This window comes from Venturia canescens, chromosome 3, assembly GCF_019457755.1.
Source record: "Venturia canescens isolate UGA chromosome 3, ASM1945775v1, whole genome shotgun sequence".
In the NCBI taxonomy this organism is placed as follows: Eukaryota; Metazoa; Arthropoda; class Insecta; order Hymenoptera; family Ichneumonidae; genus Venturia; species Venturia canescens.
In genome coordinates, this window is record NC_057423.1 from 7471580 (window position 1) to 7491167 (window position 19588).

The following is a 19588-nucleotide window of genomic DNA, read 5'->3' on the forward strand; positions in this document are numbered from 1 at the left end:
CATAAGGAATGTTGCTCGACGATTATTTTATGAGAGTTATATTCGCTCGAGTTCGTATTCCGCCTCGTATTTTTGAACGCTTTGTTATTCTCGTCGCAAGAGGAACTAATTTTTTACTCTCTTCTTTCAACCGCTCGGCGAGGATCGAATTAATTAATTGTCGTCGCTTTCGATTCGTCTTGCGTAACACGCTTGATGGACGCCGACAGCTCATTCCAACGTTTTCGTCTTCGTATGGAGGGGCGGAGGGGGGGGGGGGGGCTAACCAATTTTCGTCGAATAGGAGCACGAAAAAAAGAGAAATTAAAAAGAAAACTACTTTCAACGAATTTCCACTTTTACGAATTCTTCTGATAACCACAATTTCTTTGTTCGACCAACGGACTGGGAAAGTGGTAAATCAATGCCCGTTGCGAGCTAGTCGATTCGACATTCATGAGTTACGCGCCACTGTGTGTATACGTAAACATTGACGCGCACGTATGTTTTGTTTATCGAACGTATCTCGTTCGGTCGAAAGAATATTCCACGCAAAGTTAAGAATTTGTGGACAAATAAAACTTTTTTTTCCTCTTCTCACGTCACTATTATCGAGAGTCCTTTATGTTTCCAAAATGGCTAAGAAGTTTTGGGTTTCTCGGATATCGTGGGATATGTCGAAATTTCGATGGGAGAAAGCATTCCCATGCGTTTGATTTTAACTTCGAGTTGAGTGGACTCGCACTGATAAATTGAAACTTTTTGGAAAATAACTTAGAAAATTGAAAACTCTGCACAAAAGTAATAAATCAACGGAAACAGGGATTTTTTATGTTTCACGCACTTATCGTCAATTACGTACGTGCCTGTCATTCAACGTTCACGTGACGCAACCGCCAATATCACCGTTTGAATGCACAGATATTTCACATGCTAATAAAATTCCGCAGGGGTAAAACAATGTGCGGTTGAGCTGGAGCTTGTTAATTGATAAGCGAGTGTGCTCATAGGTGTCGTAACGCTCGCAGCGCTGAGGTATTCCCGCAGCGTTCATCATCTCTATGATTGACCGTTTTTTTCTCTTGTTTTATGTATTCATTGTTGCGTTCTCGAAAAACTTTCCACTCAATTTCACACTGACGGAGGCTTTTGAGCTCCGCCTCTTTTTTTTGTGCGACGCCTACGTTATTTTTTTTTTCTTTTGTGTTTCGTGGGTGGTTGAATTTTACAGATTTTCATTTCGAGGCACCAAAAAGCAAAGTAGGTATCAGAAAACGTTGATTGAAACTTGCGTTTTCCCGTTCAAACGTTTGCAAACTGGAAGAAAAAATATAAAAATCTTACGACAAAAAGAGCGAATTTTTCATGTGTTTTGTATTTTTTGTTCGATGAAATACTAATTAATAGAACGGGAACACAGAAAAAACATGAAAAATATGCTGAACGATAAGCGATACAACAACATTGATAAAACCGCAAGAGAAAAATGTATTCTCGTTCTTTTTCATGATTTCCGTATATTTTCACGGTCTCGCTGATATTCTGCGAGGCCTGGCCTGACCCGGGGCCGCTATATAGTATCTGGAAGAAAAAAGAATAAACGAGCATGCGTTTACGGAAGCATGGAGCAGAATTGTGCACAGCTGATCGTAACCCCTTCCAGCAGATTCTTTAGTGCGTAAAAAGGCCGACAGGGTGCGGGCGGTGAGCTGGGTGCCAGAAGAGTGGCGCTGTGGGGTTTGAGGCGTCAGTGCGCTGCCGTTGCTCATAGAGATAGGGTCCGAGTTTGCATCGCTTGTGCCAACGCTCGGGAATCTTTGTTAACGAAAAAACGAGTAAAAATTCGCCGCGTGTCACGAAGAGTGTATATCAATAAAAAAAGGAAACTCCACTTAATATTTCTTTCTACTCGATCATTTCTTCTGACGAAAGTGATCGTGCACAAGAGAATAGAAAATTAAAAAGTCCGATAAAAAATAGTAAACTCGCGCGCGGCTCCGTGGGGCGGGAGATTTGAAAAATAAACGATAGCAAAAGATAGCTGCTCGGGTGATCTTATGTGTGATCAAGAGGGCCGATACTTCAAGTGGAGAGAAGCTCGGGGCTGGGAAGACGAGGGGAAGAGAAATATCCCGTCTTCGGTAATAGATCAACTGCTGGGTGATCCGACAGAGTCCATGAACTCGTCGGACGAAGCAGCAGCGAAAAGCGAGGAGGATAACAGCAGCAGCAAAACTCCCGAGTGCTTCGAGGACCAAAGAAGCTCGATGCTCGACGTCAAACCTTTAACCAGATGCCTATGACCGTTCCACAGCTTTATTTCTCTCGAAATCATACACGAATATAAATAAATTACACTTGTAAAGCGTAACACTGTGACCTGCGTTATTCAAACGTCAGAATTCGCGTTAGTATCTACATATATAGTGCGCGTGTACAAATGAATAAATGTGGAGAAGCTGACCGCGATTCGCTTACACCCTGCACACACGTGAACAACGCCGCGTGGGCTTAAACGCACAGCTGTGATAATATTATAAAATCTACGATAATATAGAAGAGGAATATTAAATAATCAATTAGAATATCATCGGCTGATAAGAATCTATTTGATTTGTTTTCGATGACGTTCACGACTGCTATTCAATTCTGTACATAAATTCAAATATATACGAATATAACGTCATTGGTGTCAAATTGTGTATATATATTTTTCTAAAACCTCCAATAACAAGAAATAAAATAAGGAAAATGTTGCGAAATGACAAAGAACCTGATAATGGCATCAGCATCAAATGCGGCGCTGAAAGAAACGGCGACAAAAACAAAGGTGCTTACAAATTGGTACCAAGGAAACCGGAAAGACAAAAGCACATGAACGGAACCTCGGGAAAAAAAGGTAAGAATATAAGAAAAATGATGAAAATGTCGATAAAAAATGTCATCCATGGAAAAATTGGTCAACTTTTACATCCTCATTGGCAGTTTGATCGTACAATCGAATTAAATAATTGTGTCGTCGATGTTGAAACACGCTCACAGAGAACGGCACAATGCTAAGTGCATCCTTTGTTCCCTCGGAATTCTCGTTGCTGACGCATTTAAACGTTCGTACAAACTTTGTTATTTTGTAAACGAGGAACATCGAAACGCGCTCGCCCGTTTGTCATCGCGATTGCTCACCATTCCATTCTCCATTGTACGATTAGCCCTACAATCCACGATTGTTAACTTATTTTTAAGGCATTTTCGCTAACAAGGTTACAAACGGTTCCAGCGTTATCGAATATTGCTAAAAACGTTGAAAATCATTTTCTGTAACAATAATTTAATGAAATTAGAGAGCGATGGTTCGATTGGAAAAATCGTAATTCGAAATTTTGGAACTCGGATAACCAAGCTTATCGATCCCCTTCCTTTTAAAATCCCATTTCGAAGTAATCGCTTCTGCAGAAATGGAAGCTTCGGACTAATCTTGTTGTGGCACAAAAAACTTACGTGTTCGTAGATCTCTAAAAATAACTCGTTAAAGAAATGAATTGGAATTCGTAATTAGTGGCAGACTTTTAATAGGTTTTTAACGTAACGCCGAGATTACCGGGACGAAATAGCGTCTCGGTGGAGAGTGAATCGTAACGAGAGTGAAGAGGGTTCGGAGATGAGTAATGGAGAGCGAAAAACAGTGCAGCGCACGCAACGTCCACTTTTCTCTCGTATAAACGTAGACCGTATACACTGGTGGCAATTATTCTCCGATAAAAAAAGCGCCGTGAGCGCCTCCTGCGAGAGGTCAACGAACCCAAACCCAACGAGATTGCACGGTTCGCTCCTTCTCGCTGTTTGTGACTGCATAATAGGTCGTGTACGAGCTTTTTTCCTCATAAATCTTTGGCTTGGCCATCGGTGAGGGGGATGGTATAAAGAAAATGTTAGAAAAAGCAAGGAATCGTGCATTCGTCTGAAGCTGTAACCGGAAGTACGCGTATGTGAGGAATCGAGAAAAAGTCTGTTTTTTTCGATCTTCGATGTTTGTTTTTTGCTTCCTTCGAAACGAGCTTGTTTTTCGACGCGATTAAATTGCTCAACAATTCGATTGTAAAACTGCAGTAAATGGTGCCGAATTTTGAACAGTTAATTAAGAGAGACGAAACTCGAAAGCACGGAGACACGGAGGAAGATGTTTTTGACAGGTGTGGCATTCGCCGAATGAGCACAGAGTTCGTATCATCTCCCGGACGAATCTGAGTGAGCGCACGCAACTGAAAATTAGTTATAGAACTGAATACGTCACGAATATTGAGTCGTTTATTCGGCAAAAGCGCAAACTCGTGGCGCCCTCACGCTCTCCCCTCTTTCTCCAGCTTATTCGGAGGTTCGAGCTTGCGCCACGCTGCGGCGAAAGGTCGCACCGTCCCACGTACCAGCGACGCGAGAGAGCACGCATATATAAAGCATCGTCGTGCTCTTTGACAGTGCTCGAGAGACGAGAAAACGCGAAGTGTTTCTCTCTCGTTTCTCCTTTTTTAACCCTCCGATAGATTTGTTGTTTGCATTGAAAATAAACTCGTTTGATTCTATCTCGTCCGTCAATTTATCTCATTGTTTCGATCGCTCGTAACCGTCCCTTTTTTCGTGTCTCAAAACATCGCGACTTTGCCTCGTCCATGCGCATCATCTTTTTTCTCCCTCTTTTGTTTCTCGACTACCCTGTGCCGCATTGTCATTATCCCCCTTCGAAATTGCCTGCGGTTTCCACGTCACCGACCTCCTCGCAACGCCTTTTTTCTCTGCTTTTTTTTTTTTTTTTATTCCACTCTCGAGACACCGCGACGTCTTTTCGTCCCAGCAACGCTGTTTTTTCCGAGACGCGTGTCAATCACTTTGTGGCGACGAGAATAAAAAGAAGCAAATGGCCTCTTTTGTATTCATGTCGTCCGCAAAAACTAACCCTCAAAACCATCCGATCAAAATAACTCTCGCGCTCGGTACATCGCAAATAATCCTGCCCAACGACTTTTCTGCCGCGATCTCATTTTCATTTTGTCAAATTTCAATCGTTTTTCCAATTTTCGTAACTCAACCATCATGGAATCATTTCGTTCCGACAACTACTCAAATTAAGCACATTTTCGTCCATTTTCCCCGGAGACTACCCAGTAAAATTACTTTTAACGATCGCAGCGCCCCTAATGGACGGAAATTGTACTAATAATTGAACATCAACGATATATTCCAGCGCGGTTGCTAAGCTAATTTCGTCGATATACGTGTACATCTACAAACGTGCAGATATACCCAGTCCAAGTAGTTCTCCGGCGTTCCGACGTTCCTTGGCCACTCGAGAATTAATAAAGGGGCTATAAGCTTCCGAGTGAACAGTGTAGCGAAATAATCGACAAGTTTCTTTTTTTTTTTGTTTACGTACATAATGGACGATCGTCGATGCGACCCTCGGCCTCTTTTCTTCGTTTCTACTTCCTATTTACGAGCCGCGGCCTACTTTTATCTCGGAAATGAGGAAAAATATATTCACCACGAGCTGGAATAACGCACTCGCGCACGTTCCAAATAACGAAGAGACTTTTTTGCGCGATCGTGCGCGCCCACGGCTACGGAATGCCAACGCACGCTCGTGCCTCGATTAAAATACACGAAAGAAAAACGAAACGGTTTTCGCAGCGCTCCCCCCCCCTTCTTTCTCTCCGTTCCAAATCGAAACCGAGTCAAGGCTCTCGGTGGTGTGTTCGGTCGCTCAGCCATCGCTCATATATCCCTTGCACCTATCGAGCTCACCGGCACAGACTCCTACGTGCATGCAAACTACCGAGCCCTCCATACCTCCTTTTTTCTTCGCTCGCTCTGCTCGAGTTATTTTTATTTCCTGCTTTCCGACTCATTTCCATTTCCAAATGAAATTCCCGCTATCGCGCAGTCTTCTCTTTTACCGCGAATACATTTCGTTCGATGGGACGATCGATCGAATTTCGATGTTTTATTTAGAAGTTTCGATCGTGAATTTTACTCAGCCAAGACAATCGGTCGGGATTTAAAAAAGGCAAAATACGGAGCGGAAAAGTGATGGAAAAAATGAATTTTTTTTTACAAATTTCTTGCAAGTGCTCCTCGGTTGATCCAACGCTTCTCGCCGAATTTCTTTTCCCCAACGTTTTTTTCCACCGAGCTCCGGACACGCGAAGTTTCGCCGGCTAAAAAAAGTGATAACGACCTCCTTGCTCATCGATGGAGCGACGGAAAAAGACGCTTTGCTTCGCGCCGACCCCCCCACCGCCGCTCCGTCCTACCCCCCTCGAGCCGTCGTCGCTTTCGCCGATCGAAGAAGCTATTCGCGAGCCCGCCACGCTCGGACGTGCCACGCGACCGGTTGCCAACCAAATCGACGTCGTTCCATCTTCTCACGTGCAAAAACCTCCGCCGCGACTAATCCGAGTCAACGCTCTAGTGGCCCGAGACGAGGATCGCTCACCCAAGCATCTTGGCACGGCAAATGAAGGACGAGCTTCGAGACCATAAAAAACATGACCAAAACTGCTCTCAGTAAGGTTCTCCCGTTTCTTCGAAACTTTTCAGCCCCCCGGAAAAACATCGATCTTCCGAGTCTTCGTTCTTCGCGCTGTGGACCGTTATTTTAATGAAAAGTGCAAAAGTCAATGGATGAACTTCCGAAGAGCCCCGATCGATCTGAAATTTAGTGTGCTCGTGTATTTCGACGCGCTGATTGCGAATATGATAGGCAAAATGGCCGCATTCATCATTTTCAAGGTCAAATCTCGAAAAAACCATTTTTCCAACGTATTTTACGTTTATCGTGATAAATATTGACTTTAGAGAAAAATCTTTCAGATAAAAGTTGTGGCTCGTGAAAAAACAGACATTTTTTGTTGAGTACATAATCCGTGTAGAAGCAGTATTTAAGGAGAAAAACACGAAAACAAAAGTAACGTAGCAACGAACTCTCACGACCGTTTAAATTTTCAGTACGAAAGTGAAATGGCCATCGAGTTCGATAGAGAATCCTCGGAAATGAGTAAATCGCCGAGAAATTATCAAAATTTCCATTTTCTTAGCGCGCCTTCCTCAAAGTCCACGAATTTTGGAAAACTCATGAGAAAACTTGGACGCGGCGCGGCGAGTGACCGGATAATTGAGAAATTCGTGGCTCGAGATTCGGAGAAAATGGTTGGACGGTGTCCAAAGATCGCGGGGACCGTGAAAAAGTCGTCCTCGTTTACCGCGAACTTTCCAATTTTCGTTTCCTCTCGTCGCGAGCGGCTCGACGTTCGATTATATTTTTAGAGGTTTGCTCCTCCGCGAGTCGTTATGTCTTTGCTCTCGAGGACAGAAAAAAACGATAAAAAAAAATGCTGCTGGAAAGCGTTCGTCGGACAGTCGCTGATGTCGTTCCTGCTTATTTTTTTTTTATCTCAAAATAAATATTGCGTTGAAAGCTAACGAGAAGTGGGCACTCGTGGAAAAAGAAGGATTTCCAAATATTCGCCCAACGAAACTTCGCGAAAGCATTTCTCGACGTCGAAACTCGAGAAAATACAATTTTTATATAAATTTAAAAAAAAAAAATCGATTCCCTCGCACCACCGTGAGCGAAAACGCGAGAAAAACAGACCAGAAAAGCCGCTTTTTCAAGGTGAAAAGTGAATAACTGTCCTGGAATAAATTACCCTCGTTTTTACAACGAAAACCGGTTACAACCTCGAAAACGAGTAAAACCGGCTCAAGTTCGCCTCTCTTTTCGTACTTCCGTGACATATTTGTGCACATTAATGTTGTATCATCCGCCGACGCTCGAGCGAACGCCTCCCCCCGCCCCCCGGTTTTCCTCGCCGCCCCCGGAGATGACGTCTTTACAGCTATATATCGTAAAATCGCTTTATCTAATCGAGTTCGAACCGGGCGAATCCCGCGCGCCCGGTACACACGAGCCGTCACTTATTTTTTCGTGCTCTTGTTCCCCCTCAAAGAAAGTAAAAGAAGAACGACGCGCGAGTTTCGAGCCGTCGGCGCTGGTGGCTTCCCCAAACGGCAATATTCGCACTCGGCTCTCGTCGTCGATCCTCTCAATTTCCAACCATTTTTTCATCCTTTCCTCAAGCTTTTTTACCCCCCGGATCGCCCAGATCAGCCGCGGCTGTTCGGGAATCGTTCAACTCGATTTTCCCAAATTTTTCTTCCCACTTTTTGTGTCAAATGTCACTCGAACTCGAGTTTCAATGAATTGACATTATTTCGAGAGATTTCGAGAGATTTCGACACTCCCTAGCCGATCCTCTCGGCCAACGAAATGAATCGTGGAATATTGAGAAGTCGGAGGACAGAAAAAATATAAATATTTCAGCCACTCTTTCTCCATCTTTTTTTCGACGATTATTTTCAAATTTATAAATCCTGCTTAATCTCTTATGTGATCGGATGGATCGGGCTAGTTTTATATCGAATTTGAAAAGTCCGAAACCTCTTCGATCTCCTGTTACGTAGTCTCGGAGTCGTTGATTTGAGAAAAGTCATTTTTTTCGTATTGCAGCACACGAGCCTCGACATCGATTTATAAATTTTTACGTCTCTCGTTTCTAACGTAATTCGTGTGAAATCGAGGACTTCTTGGTCCTTTCGCAACGGAATTCAACGTTTCTCTTTTCTCACAAAATTCTAGTGACGTGTAGAAATTGTCGGTTTTTTTCGTAGTTAAAATTTCGTGTGGGAAATTGGGTTCTGCACATTTTGACGTTTTCCAGTGTATTTTAGTGGTCCATCAAACAATGGGCCAATTGGGAGGACGAAACGCTTGATTTGCCAGGCCCCTCAGTCGAGACACTGCGAACGGTTTTTCGCCGACTCGGTAGCGTGTAAAAGTGGATATCGAGTCGAGCTCGTCTTTTCTTCGTCGTCGGAGGGAGCAAAGTCGATATCGGCCGCTGGATCGAGTTGAGACGTCTCCTCGTGAAATTTCGATCTCTTGCCGACGGGAGAAAAAGCTTTTCGTATCGCGCGTCATCTTTGCCGATTGAGCGGTCGCGTCGCGAGGCGCGCTCGATTAACTTCGAAACTCATAAATGTGCGTTCGATGCCCTCGCTGCTTCCCCGCCGGGATTTTCTTCTTGGAACGTCACTTTTGGACGTTTCAATGATAAAACCTTTTCGTGAGAGCCCCGCTCCGCTGGATCGGATAAATCGGAGAATTTTCGCTCCAAGTTATTGCGGCGAACGTAGCTCCTTCGACGAAATATAAATTTTCCGATTTACGACCCCGAAAACACGCGGCGATTCGGGGCAGTTCAGTATTTCGAGAAAGGGAAGAGAGCACTGGGAAGAAGACTGATGTCTCGGGCAGCAAATTCGTAGTGGAAATTTCCTCGACTCGTCGGAATATTCCGAAGAGGTTTCAAACGCGAGGACGACCTCGTTTTGCTCTCTTTGTGTCCGTCTATCCTCGCTCTCGCCTCGTTTTGTTTTCCTCTCCCCGCCGCTCTCGCTCCGAGTTCTCGAGACAGCCCCAAAAAACTTTGCCCTTCGGATGCGCGCTCTCCCGTCCTCGGAATTCATTCCAAACGCTTCTTTATTTCGTGTTTACATTTATTGACGGGGATTCTAAGTCGTACGTTCGCTGACGCGCGACGACATCGATTTGCGTCCGTTTCTTCATTCTCTCGTTCGAAGCACGTGAAAAATTTCCACTAAAATTCGACTTTACCGTTCATTTGTTCAATCGAGTCGATTAATTAGGGACGAAAATTTATTCGTTTGGAAGTTTCAATGAAATTTATTTGTCGGCTTTAGTTTGTGTTTTTTTCCATCAAAGTTTTTATATTTCCATGAAAAATGAATAGCAATCACGCGGCGGAACGAATTTTTGCAGTTTTTTCTTTTTTTCCTATCGAAGTGTCGAAATCTCCGTGAAAACAGCGTGAACGGGGAAAGAAACTTTTCCATCATTCATTTTGCCCGTTCGTTCGTTTTTTCTTCGAATCGAAATATTTTTTAGTGAACGGAGCAACGTTTAAGGAGGGACGTCAGTTTGAGAAAAGTGGCGATAGCTTAACGAAACTTTTAGAATACATTTTTGGATATATTTTCTACAGCCTCTCCAATTTTTAGTCCATTTCATTCAGCCATTTTTCACCAAATCATTTCTAAACTTCGAATCTTTTCATACTCAAAAACAAATAATAAATTATGATAGTTTTTAAAAAAAGTACTATTCCACAGTTTGAACTCTAAATAATACGTGTGCAAAATTCGAGGTCGTTTAATTCTACCATTTTTTTAAATGTCACATAAATTTCACCCAAAAGTGACATATTTTTGGGGCTTAATCCCGTATAAATAAAGCAAACCGGATAATTTAGATAATTTAGATAAAAACAATGAAATTCGTATTTACATAACCTGACTTTACGTGTAGCTGATGTTCCTCCTTAAGGAGGGTGGCTACCGACGATACAATGTTGCCATGCTAAACCATGTTAAATACATTAAAAATTTCAAAATGATAAGAATTTAATAAAATTTGGTGAACATATTCTTTAGGGCCAAATTTGACAATACAAATTTTTTAACATTTTTCTTCTGTACAGTTATCGAGTAATTGATCACTAAAGTTCAAGTGTATAAGCATAGCGTTTCCATATATATAGGTATACATTCCGGGCATAAGAAATCTGCTTTAATCCGTAATTACTCGATAACTAAGCAGAAGAAAATTTTGAAAAAAATTGTGTATTCGCACTTGATGTTGAAGAACATTATCACCAAATTTGATCAATTTCTTATCAATTTGACGAACGTAGCCATCCTCCTTAAGAGTATGGATCAGTCGACTAACGACTAACCTCGCTTGGAATTTTCCAAATTGAAATTCTCTGACACAGTTTGACCGATTAAAAAAAGGCTCTGTCAGCCTGCGCAGAACGATGGCAAAAATCGACTGACAGAGCCTTTTTTTAAGGAGGGTGGCTAGCAACGATACAACGTTGCCATGCTAAACCATGTTAAATACATAAAAAATTTCAAAATTATAAGAATTTAATAAAATTTGGTGAACATATTCTTTAGTGCCAAATTTGAGAATACAAATTTTTTAAGATTTTTCTTCTGTATACATTTATCGAGTAATTGATCACTAAAGTTCACGCGTATAAGCACAGCGTTTCCATATATATATAGGTATACATTCCGGGCATAAGAAATCTGCTTTAAGGAGGTTGAAGCGTATCTTATGTTAAAACTATTTTCCAACGTTGCACATAAAAATTTTGAAAACAGAAAGCTTAAGACAGTATTAAACTTCTGGCGGGATATGCCGATGATTCGCCGTCGTGAAATTTAGATATTTATTGTTGAACTTTGCAATTTTTTGAAAGCTTCCATAAGAGCCCATGTTTAGCCTTGTCACTTTCGACAATGAATATCTCGATTACTAGGCGGTGAAACCTCTTCAAATTTTTAATTACATAATTAAGCGCTATTCAAGAAGATTCACGTAAATTTTCAATTCATTATTTTGGAATAATAAAATCTAATGTATTTTTCGTATGACGTCCTATATATATCGCTTCAACTTCCTTAATGCGTAATTACTCGACAATTAAGCAGAAGAAAATTTTGAAAAAAATTGTGTCTTCGGACTTGATGTCGAAGAACATTATCACCAAATTTGATCAATTTCTTATCATTTTGACGAATGTAGCCACCCTCCTCAATCGGTTAAACAGTGTCAAAGAATTTCGATTTCGAAAATTGCAGTTATCTCTCTCGCACTCACGGTTGCGATATACCGACTGATCCATCCTCTTAAGAATATATTGCACAGGCGATACAATGTTGCCATGCTAAACCATGCTAAAAACATAAAAAAATTCAAAATGATCAGAATTTAATAAAATTTGGTGAACTTATTCTTTAGTGCCAAATTTGAGAATACAAATTTTTTAAGATTTTTCTTCTGTACAGTTATCGAGTAATTGATCACTAAAGTTCACGTGTATAAGCATAGCGTTTCCATATATATAGGTATACATTCCGGGCATAAGAAATCTGCTTTAATGCGTAATTACTTGATAACTAAACAGAAGAAAATTTTGAAAAAAATTGTGTTTTCGCACTTGATGTTGAAAAACATTATCACCAAATTTGATCAATTTCTAATTATTTCGATTTTTGTATCATTCACCCTTAAGATGATGGATCAGTCGGTAATCACAACAGTGAGTGCGAGAGAGATAGCTGAAAATTTTGAAAAGGAAATTTTTCCACATCGTTCGTCTGATCGGAAAATAAAAATGACATCGGATTTTTGCGCTCGTGCTGCGTACGATGACATTTTTATTATTTTAATCGGACGAACGATGTCAAAGAGTTTCAATTTCAAAAATTCGAGGTGTGATTACCGACTGATCCATCATCTTAACGGACGTTCCGTCACGACGAATCGTCCGAGGTACAGTACGCGCGAGGAACGAACCGTAACTAGGTCAGTGTCTAGGTTAGACTCATCCGATTATGTCACTGTAGGAGGACGCGCAACAGCTGACGATCCGGGGCTTTGTAAACTGTCCCTCCAAATGTTTCTATACGCTGACATTTGTACGAGCATTGTTTGCCGGGATTTGATGGAACGGGAGACGACGAAGGGGAAGACGGGGGAGGGGGAATAAATGTTGAGGCATGAAAATTAGGGAATTTTGGGTGAATATTTATGAAGCTGATTTTCCATGTTTGATGAGAAACGTTCGGGAAAATAAAAATTCTTTCGATTTTACATTTTCGTTTGCTTTGTGTGAGAGAAAAAAATACGGTCGCGCAGCGGCCTCGAAAATGTGATCGCGCTCGCTCTCGATAAGTTCTGACATTTTCGGCAAGAAACAGTAAGCAAAATTGCAAAATTTCCGGTAAAACGATGCTCGAAATAATGGCGAAGGCGGAACTCGATGAAAATTTCACGATTAAAATGACGCGTCTCCTGGTGAACGGGAAATAAATAATTTTTAGTGACGAACCGATCGATCCATGGGATCCGAAGTGTCAAGAATTTCGAGACTCGAAAGCTCGCTCGAAAAAATCAAATTTTGGATTGTTTGAAGAGAAAAACGGGGGTGATGGTGAAATTTTGCTTAGCCGTGCTCGCAATCGGTCTCGCGGTCTACTGCGCTTTTTACTGCGGCTTTTTTGACACCGGAGTGAGAAAGCCGGAGAATTTGTGGTACCCGGAGGAGGCCGTCGGCGAGCAGGAGCGCCGCCAGAGCTCGTACGGTCGCCCGCACGCGGAACGACGCTCCCTCAACTGCGACTCGGACGATCAGGCGCCGGGCGGCTCTCGAGAACCGAAATTACCGTGTGCGAGAATCTGCGAATTTCCGAGACGGAAAAACGGGCCCGTCGAGGAGCGTCGCAGAGCCGCCTCGGGCGATTGCCTCACACCCGCCAATTCCAATTGTCAAAATAACGGGGCTCAAGTCTCCGAACCGGAATACCCGAGAAACCCGAGGGCGGCCTCCACTCACCTCGGCGCAGCGGAGCCACCGAACAACCGCCCCCCTCGGCCGCCGACCGCCGAACACAACCTCAGCGAGACTGATCGCCGGCGTCTGAAAAACATCGAAAACATCGAAAAATGCTGCAATCTCTTCTTTCGCACGTTCAATTATAACGAACCGGCGACTCAGCATTCGCACAACGACGCAACAGCTCCGGCCAAAGGTCTCCACATTTTTCCCTTGCCCCCTTTTGACGCTTTCCAATCCCATTTTTCACGCAAAGGATCGATCGGCCCCGAGGCAATTTATTCTATTTAAATTCCTATTTTGTTTCGATGGAAAGTTAATGCTCTATTAAAATTCCATTTCGATCATGTCAAAAGGCTTGAAACGCGCCCTGGCAGAGGTCTCGATGGAATTGCGTCCTTAATTTCGTCTCTTCGAGTCTCCGAATCGAAAAATCGTGAACGCGATCGATGCCAGCAGAGAAAACCTCTTTTTCCCCCATTTTTTTCCCCAAACTTTGGATGGAAATCCGTAAAAAATGACAGAAATGAAAAAAAATTGAGTTTCTTTAAACCTCCGAAATCGACAGGTGTCAGTCGCGGATTCGTGAGAGACCAGCTTCGAAACATCGGGGAATTTGTACACAAGAATTGCCGGGATCGCGATTATTGAAAGAAGCTCGAATAATCGGGATCAAAGCACAGAAACTTGAAAAATGCCACCGAGAAGGTGTAAATCCTGCATGATGAACGCCCAACGTCGTCTCCTCGAAAATCTCAACATCGAGGACGACTATGTCGAGGAATTGGACAACGAGTTGTGCGAGAGGCGTGGCCTGCCGGAGCGCGGTTGCGCGGCAAGAGGGGCAGCTTTGTTGTCACGCCGTACCAGGAAATTCATCGCAAAATTCAGTTTCTCGATCATTTTCTTACTGCTCGTTTGGTTTTTTTACAGCGAATTTAAGACTTGCGTTTTCAATTATTTCTGGAAATTAGTTTACCTCATTGTTGGCATTCTCAGTTCTTCTTTCGTTCTCATCGCATTGGCAAAGAGGAATAAAAATATCGTCGCTGCTCAAAGGGACATGGAATTTGGGGACGAAAGATTCGCTCGTCCGCCGACCATCGGTCGCTTCGGTTTATACCTCGTACGAAATCAGAATCCGAGTAACTGTTGCTGACACTATTTTCAAAAAAGGTGCTTCGAAACTACAAAAAACATGGGTTCTGCGCCAATGTCTCGTTGCTCGAACCCCCCTCCATTTTCATCCCCCCCACGAGCGCCTCAACGGCGTTCGAGTCCAGTACCAAAACACTTTTATCTCGAGCACGAGTCAGCGTACGGTTTTTACGACGCTCGAGGAGAGCCGGCTCTCCCCGAGAGCTGGCGTTGGCGCCGCATGTCGAATCGCGTGTTCAACAATCTCTGTATTTTTTATTTCGATTACGATAATAAAACTGCTGTAATTTCCATTGTGGTGTGTTTTCGATTATTTTTTTTATCACTGCGAAACGCGGAACGTTCCAAAACGAGCGATAGTGAGAATTATTCGAGCGTTCGGACCGGCTCGATTTTACGAGCTCCACATTTTCGCTCATTCGCAAAATCCCCCCACAATCCCACAAAATAATAAATGAAAATCGTGACCTCGCGGCTCGCTCGTGACACTTTGATCACTCGTTTTTCGTACCAATGCTATTTTGAAAAATCAGGAGAATTTTTTCGAGAAAATTGAGCGATTCCGGGCCCCGATAAACCATTAGCCAAGGTCTCGACGCAGCGAATATTCTCATTTCGTCCGTCTCCCTTGAATAAATAAAAATCCACCGAAATTGACGTTTTTATTCCTAATCCGTATTTTTCTCTGTTTTCAGTTAAGGATGTTGCGACTGAGGGCGAGCTGGTACCACCGGACGGAGGTTGGGGCTGGCTCGTGCTCATCGCATCCGTCATGGTGAACGTTCTCATCCCCGGAACGATAAAATGCTTCGGTGTCCTTCTCGCCGAGTTTATGGAAGTGTTTGACGCCCCTCTTTCCACCGCATCGTGGATTCCTTCGCTGTGCTATTTCCTCTACAGTTCCCTTGGTTTGTGCCTTTTTTCTTTGCCACCAGTATTTTTCATAACCTCAAAAACTGCAAGCATTCCATTCATCTTGCATCTCGTTTCAGGCCCACTGTCGAGCATCCTCTCTGTCAGATATTCCTACAGAACGGTCACCCTCATCGGAGGGACATTTGCTGCTGCCGGAATGATTCTCAGCTATTTCGCCAATTCTGTTGGATTTTTGTGCATAAGGTACTATTTTTTCGAAGATAAAATTAAGTAGAGAAAAAAAGCGATGACGAAATTACGATTTTATTGTAAAACGAGAAAACTTTTGACGTTTCGTCACTTTTTCGACTTTTACCCACTCAAATAGTCGAGCCGATGCTTTATTTACGACTCGGAAGTACAGAAATCGTAGCCGGGAAAAAAATTTGGCTCAATTTTATTCGGATTGGTGGACAAACTTAGCTGAATTTTTTGTCCATCACTTTCCACTGGATTTCGCTCAATTATGATTTTCCTCGTTTTTTTCAGTTACGGAGTTTTCGTCGGGATCGGAGCCGGACTGTCGTTTCCCCCGACAGTTTACATCGTGACGTCCTACTTCGTGAGGCTCCGAGGCCTCGCAAATGGTCTCTGCATTTCCGGCAGCTCGCTCGGTTCAATTTTTTTACCACCGATACTGGGAATGCTTTTGCAAGAATACGGTTACAGGTTCGTTGTCGCGCTTTTTCTTATTAAACGGACAAAGTTCGATTGAGATTTTATTTGATCGGTGGCGCGCAGCTCGATCGAGTGATCGAGAAAGCTCGAACATGCTCGAAATTCCGGTTCAAAAACAGCTGCGGATGAGAAATGAAAAAAAAAAAAAAAAAAAAAACATTCAAAAATTATTAAAAAAATGGAGGCATGAAATATTCGGCGGAAATGGTCGTCGGAGGATAAATTGAAATTAAAAATAATTCGATAAATTACAGAGGAGCAGTTTTGCTGATGGGCGCAGTGACGCTGAACGTGTGGGCGTCGGCGCTGCTGTACGAGCCGGTGGAAAAGCACATGAAGAGGGTGCCGATGTCGCAGGACTGCGAGGACGAGATGGAAGAGGGTTCGCTAGCTGTGACGAGTCCGGAAGAGGAGAAGAAGCTGAACAACGTGCTCATAATTCCGAATTCGACGGTGAGCGTGGCGTCGCCGATCGTTCCGAAGAGCGCGTCGAGCGTGGCGCTCGAGAATTACAAGAACACGCCGGTCCAGGGGAGAACTCGAAAAATAAGCGTGCCAACGGGTCGCGATTTGGCGAGTCAGATGCACAGCACGCCGGCGTTGCACGCCGTCCCGGAGCGGGGGGGTTTCGAAAGTGGAAGATTGTCGAAAAGGAGGACCGCTCGTTCGCCGAGTTCCTCCTCTTTCAATTACGTCAGCACGCCCTATCACGGGAGCACGTTATCGACGCTCCATCCCGAGCACGCGTCGACCATGACCCTCAACGCCATAACGAGCACCTTCGCGAGAAAGTCTCCGGAAAAAACGGTCAAGACGGAGAACGCTGCGAGGGCCAAGTTCTTCGACATCAGCCTCCTCAAAGACCCGATGTATCTCGTCATCCTCATCTCAAACAGCACGAACGCCGTCAGTTACACTAATTTCGTAATCCTGCTTCCCGCATACGCGATTTCTCTGAGTTTCGACAAAAATATGTCCTCGCTGCTGCTCTCAACCGTCTCGGTGTTCGATCTCATCGGCAGGATCGGCGGATCCGCCCTCTCCGACATGAAAATCATGCCGAAACATTGGTACTTCGTCGGCGGGCTCTTCGTCTCCGGCATCTCTCTGGCTCTCCTTCCGCTCGCCACCTCCTACGTCTGGCTCTCCGTCTACTGCGGCGTGTTCGGGCTCGCTTCCGGCATCTACGTCGGCGTCACCGCCGTCATCATGGCGGACATGCTCGGCACCGAGAAGCTCACCTCCTCCTACGGCATTTCCCTCTTCGTCAACGGCGTCATCCAGCTCGTCGGACCCCCCATCTGCGGACACGTTTTCGGACACATCGGCAGCTACGGACCCATCTTCAGTATTCTCGGCGTCATCCTCGTCGCCGGCGCTTCCCTCTGGGGCTTCATGCCCTTCATCAGACGACGACAAACCATCGCTGCTCACAACGCTCAAATCGACAAATTATAACCTACTACCCCCGATCCTAAAGACATTGTTCTCAGCTTCGAGCATACTCACTACGAGAGTGAATGAAATATTCGATCCTGCGTCATCGAAAAACGAAGTCGGTTGCCAAACTCCGGGCGTTTCGAGCTGATGACCAATTTTTTATTTTTTATCTTTTATTCGAGACCCCACCATTCGAATGGAGGACAAAAATTCATTTCGAAATTGTAAAATTTATCGAAAAAAAGTTCTACTTTGGAAAACCGTGTACGCGAAAGCGAGATCGCGTCGAGTTCGACGCTCCGGTTTTCGCAGAAACGAGACCCCCCGAGACAGAGTGCACGGTTGGCAAACGCTGGATAAAAACGAACTTGAAAAATTGTGACGCGTCGAAACGAATGATCGTGATCGGGACGTTACTACTTCACGAGGATCCTTCGACAGGATTCGCATAAATAGTTTGTAGACGAATGGACATTTTAATGCCGAAACGAAGATATTACTGGTAGCCCTAATTCTCGTGTTTTAATTACGACGGAGCAATATAAAGATGAAAGTAAATGGTAACTTCGATTAGGAATAAAAGGATTGTGAAAATCCGCTAGAGAGACTCTGATTTCGCGACGGTCATAATTCATTGCCTTGGACCGATTCGTAGCGTTTCTCAATATTTCGGAAAACAAATTTCTATTAAAAATGTATAAAGGAGAGAAAAACAAAAATCAAGAAAAGAAACAAAGTCTTGCCTTATTATTATATTCGTACTTTAAAAATGTCTTAGGCGAGCACAAGATTATTATATTCTGACTGCAAACGCTAGAAAGTTGAATATATCACACTAGTTTATGGCACAAAAACAAAACTATGATTCGACTCCACAAAGGAGAAAAAAATAAGCTGATGTATTACTTTTGTAAATGTACATATTCTCGATGCCCCAAAGGGGGGGGGGGGGGGCGATTTTTAAAAAATGCAGATGAAATCATGCGTTCTTTCTCATTTACAAGTCCCTGAATGAGAAAACAAAAATCGATTATTACCACTCGAAGTTTAGATTCTTAAGTTATGAAATTTGAATAATTGTTCAGTTTATAGAAAATATATACTCGAAATTTTTAAGGGAAGTTGGAAAAAAGTTCATTCGATTAGTTACGTGGTCGAAGGACTTTTGGAATTACAGGCTTTTCGATATCTATTTTTTAAATTTTACATCTGTAGGAAACGAAAACTGTCGATGAACATTTTCGAGGCAAAACGTTTTCCAAAATTTCCTGACAGGGACCTGTTTTGTCATGTTGACGTTTAGCTTCTAAGGGGACTACTATCATTATTGTACGGATGAAAAAATAAGATACGAATGCGAAGATTTATAAACACAGGAGATGGTGAATAGTGATGAAGAAAAAGCCAAAAATGATGTGGACCACATCTCGTCGGATCGAATTATCCGCGCGAGGATTCGTCAGGAGTCTCGCTCGAAATGTTTCATCGATAAAAACTTAAACAGCCGAGAGATTCCACGAGTTTTGGTATGAATAGCCTCGAGTCCATTTGGATTTTTAGTCGCGCTTCACCGCGAAGCTCCGATCCGAAATAGTTTTATTTCATGAATTATTTTGAGGTGCGCATTTAAGAACGCTCTGGTTTACGGTGCGGACTCTAGACTACAGTATTTTATAGATTATTTTGTATCATCCTTCGTTCTAATCGATCACTCAATCGCTCATTTTCGAAGCGATCGAAATTATATGTTTATTCTGCGAATAAACACTTTGAATCATCAAATGCATTTTTATTTATTCATGCCTGACCCCTTGACGTCATTCGAAAAATCTGACGAGTTTAAATGTAGATTTTCAAGAAATACATTTTTTTTCTTATTTTTACTA

The 19588-nt window shown here is 43.1% G+C and overlaps 1 protein-coding gene across 4 annotated transcripts; it reads left to right on the forward strand.

The window, feature by feature from the left end:
• The first annotated feature begins 1710 nt into the window (after nucleotides 1-1710).
• Nucleotides 1711-19484, forward strand: hrm (hermes). 4 transcript variants are annotated; one of them, XM_043415428.1, is made up of 6 exons: nucleotides 4448-4593; nucleotides 5980-6534; nucleotides 15365-15577; nucleotides 15662-15788; nucleotides 16074-16253; nucleotides 16517-19484. In XM_043415428.1, exons 2-6 carry the CDS (start codon nucleotides 6516-6518, stop codon nucleotides 17718-17720), a joined length of 1743 nt encoding a protein of 580 aa, XP_043271363.1. In that variant the 5' UTR covers nucleotides 4448-4593; nucleotides 5980-6515; the 3' UTR covers nucleotides 17721-19484. The 4 variants fall into 4 exon arrangements, with proteins under 4 accessions (XP_043271361.1, XP_043271363.1, XP_043271362.1 ...); XM_043415427.1 differs by having other exon boundaries at nucleotides 4450-4560; XM_043415425.1 differs by lacking the exons at nucleotides 4448-4593; nucleotides 5980-6534 and adding exons at nucleotides 6957-7024; nucleotides 13000-13707.
• Nucleotides 19485-19588: the final 104 nt, after the last annotated feature.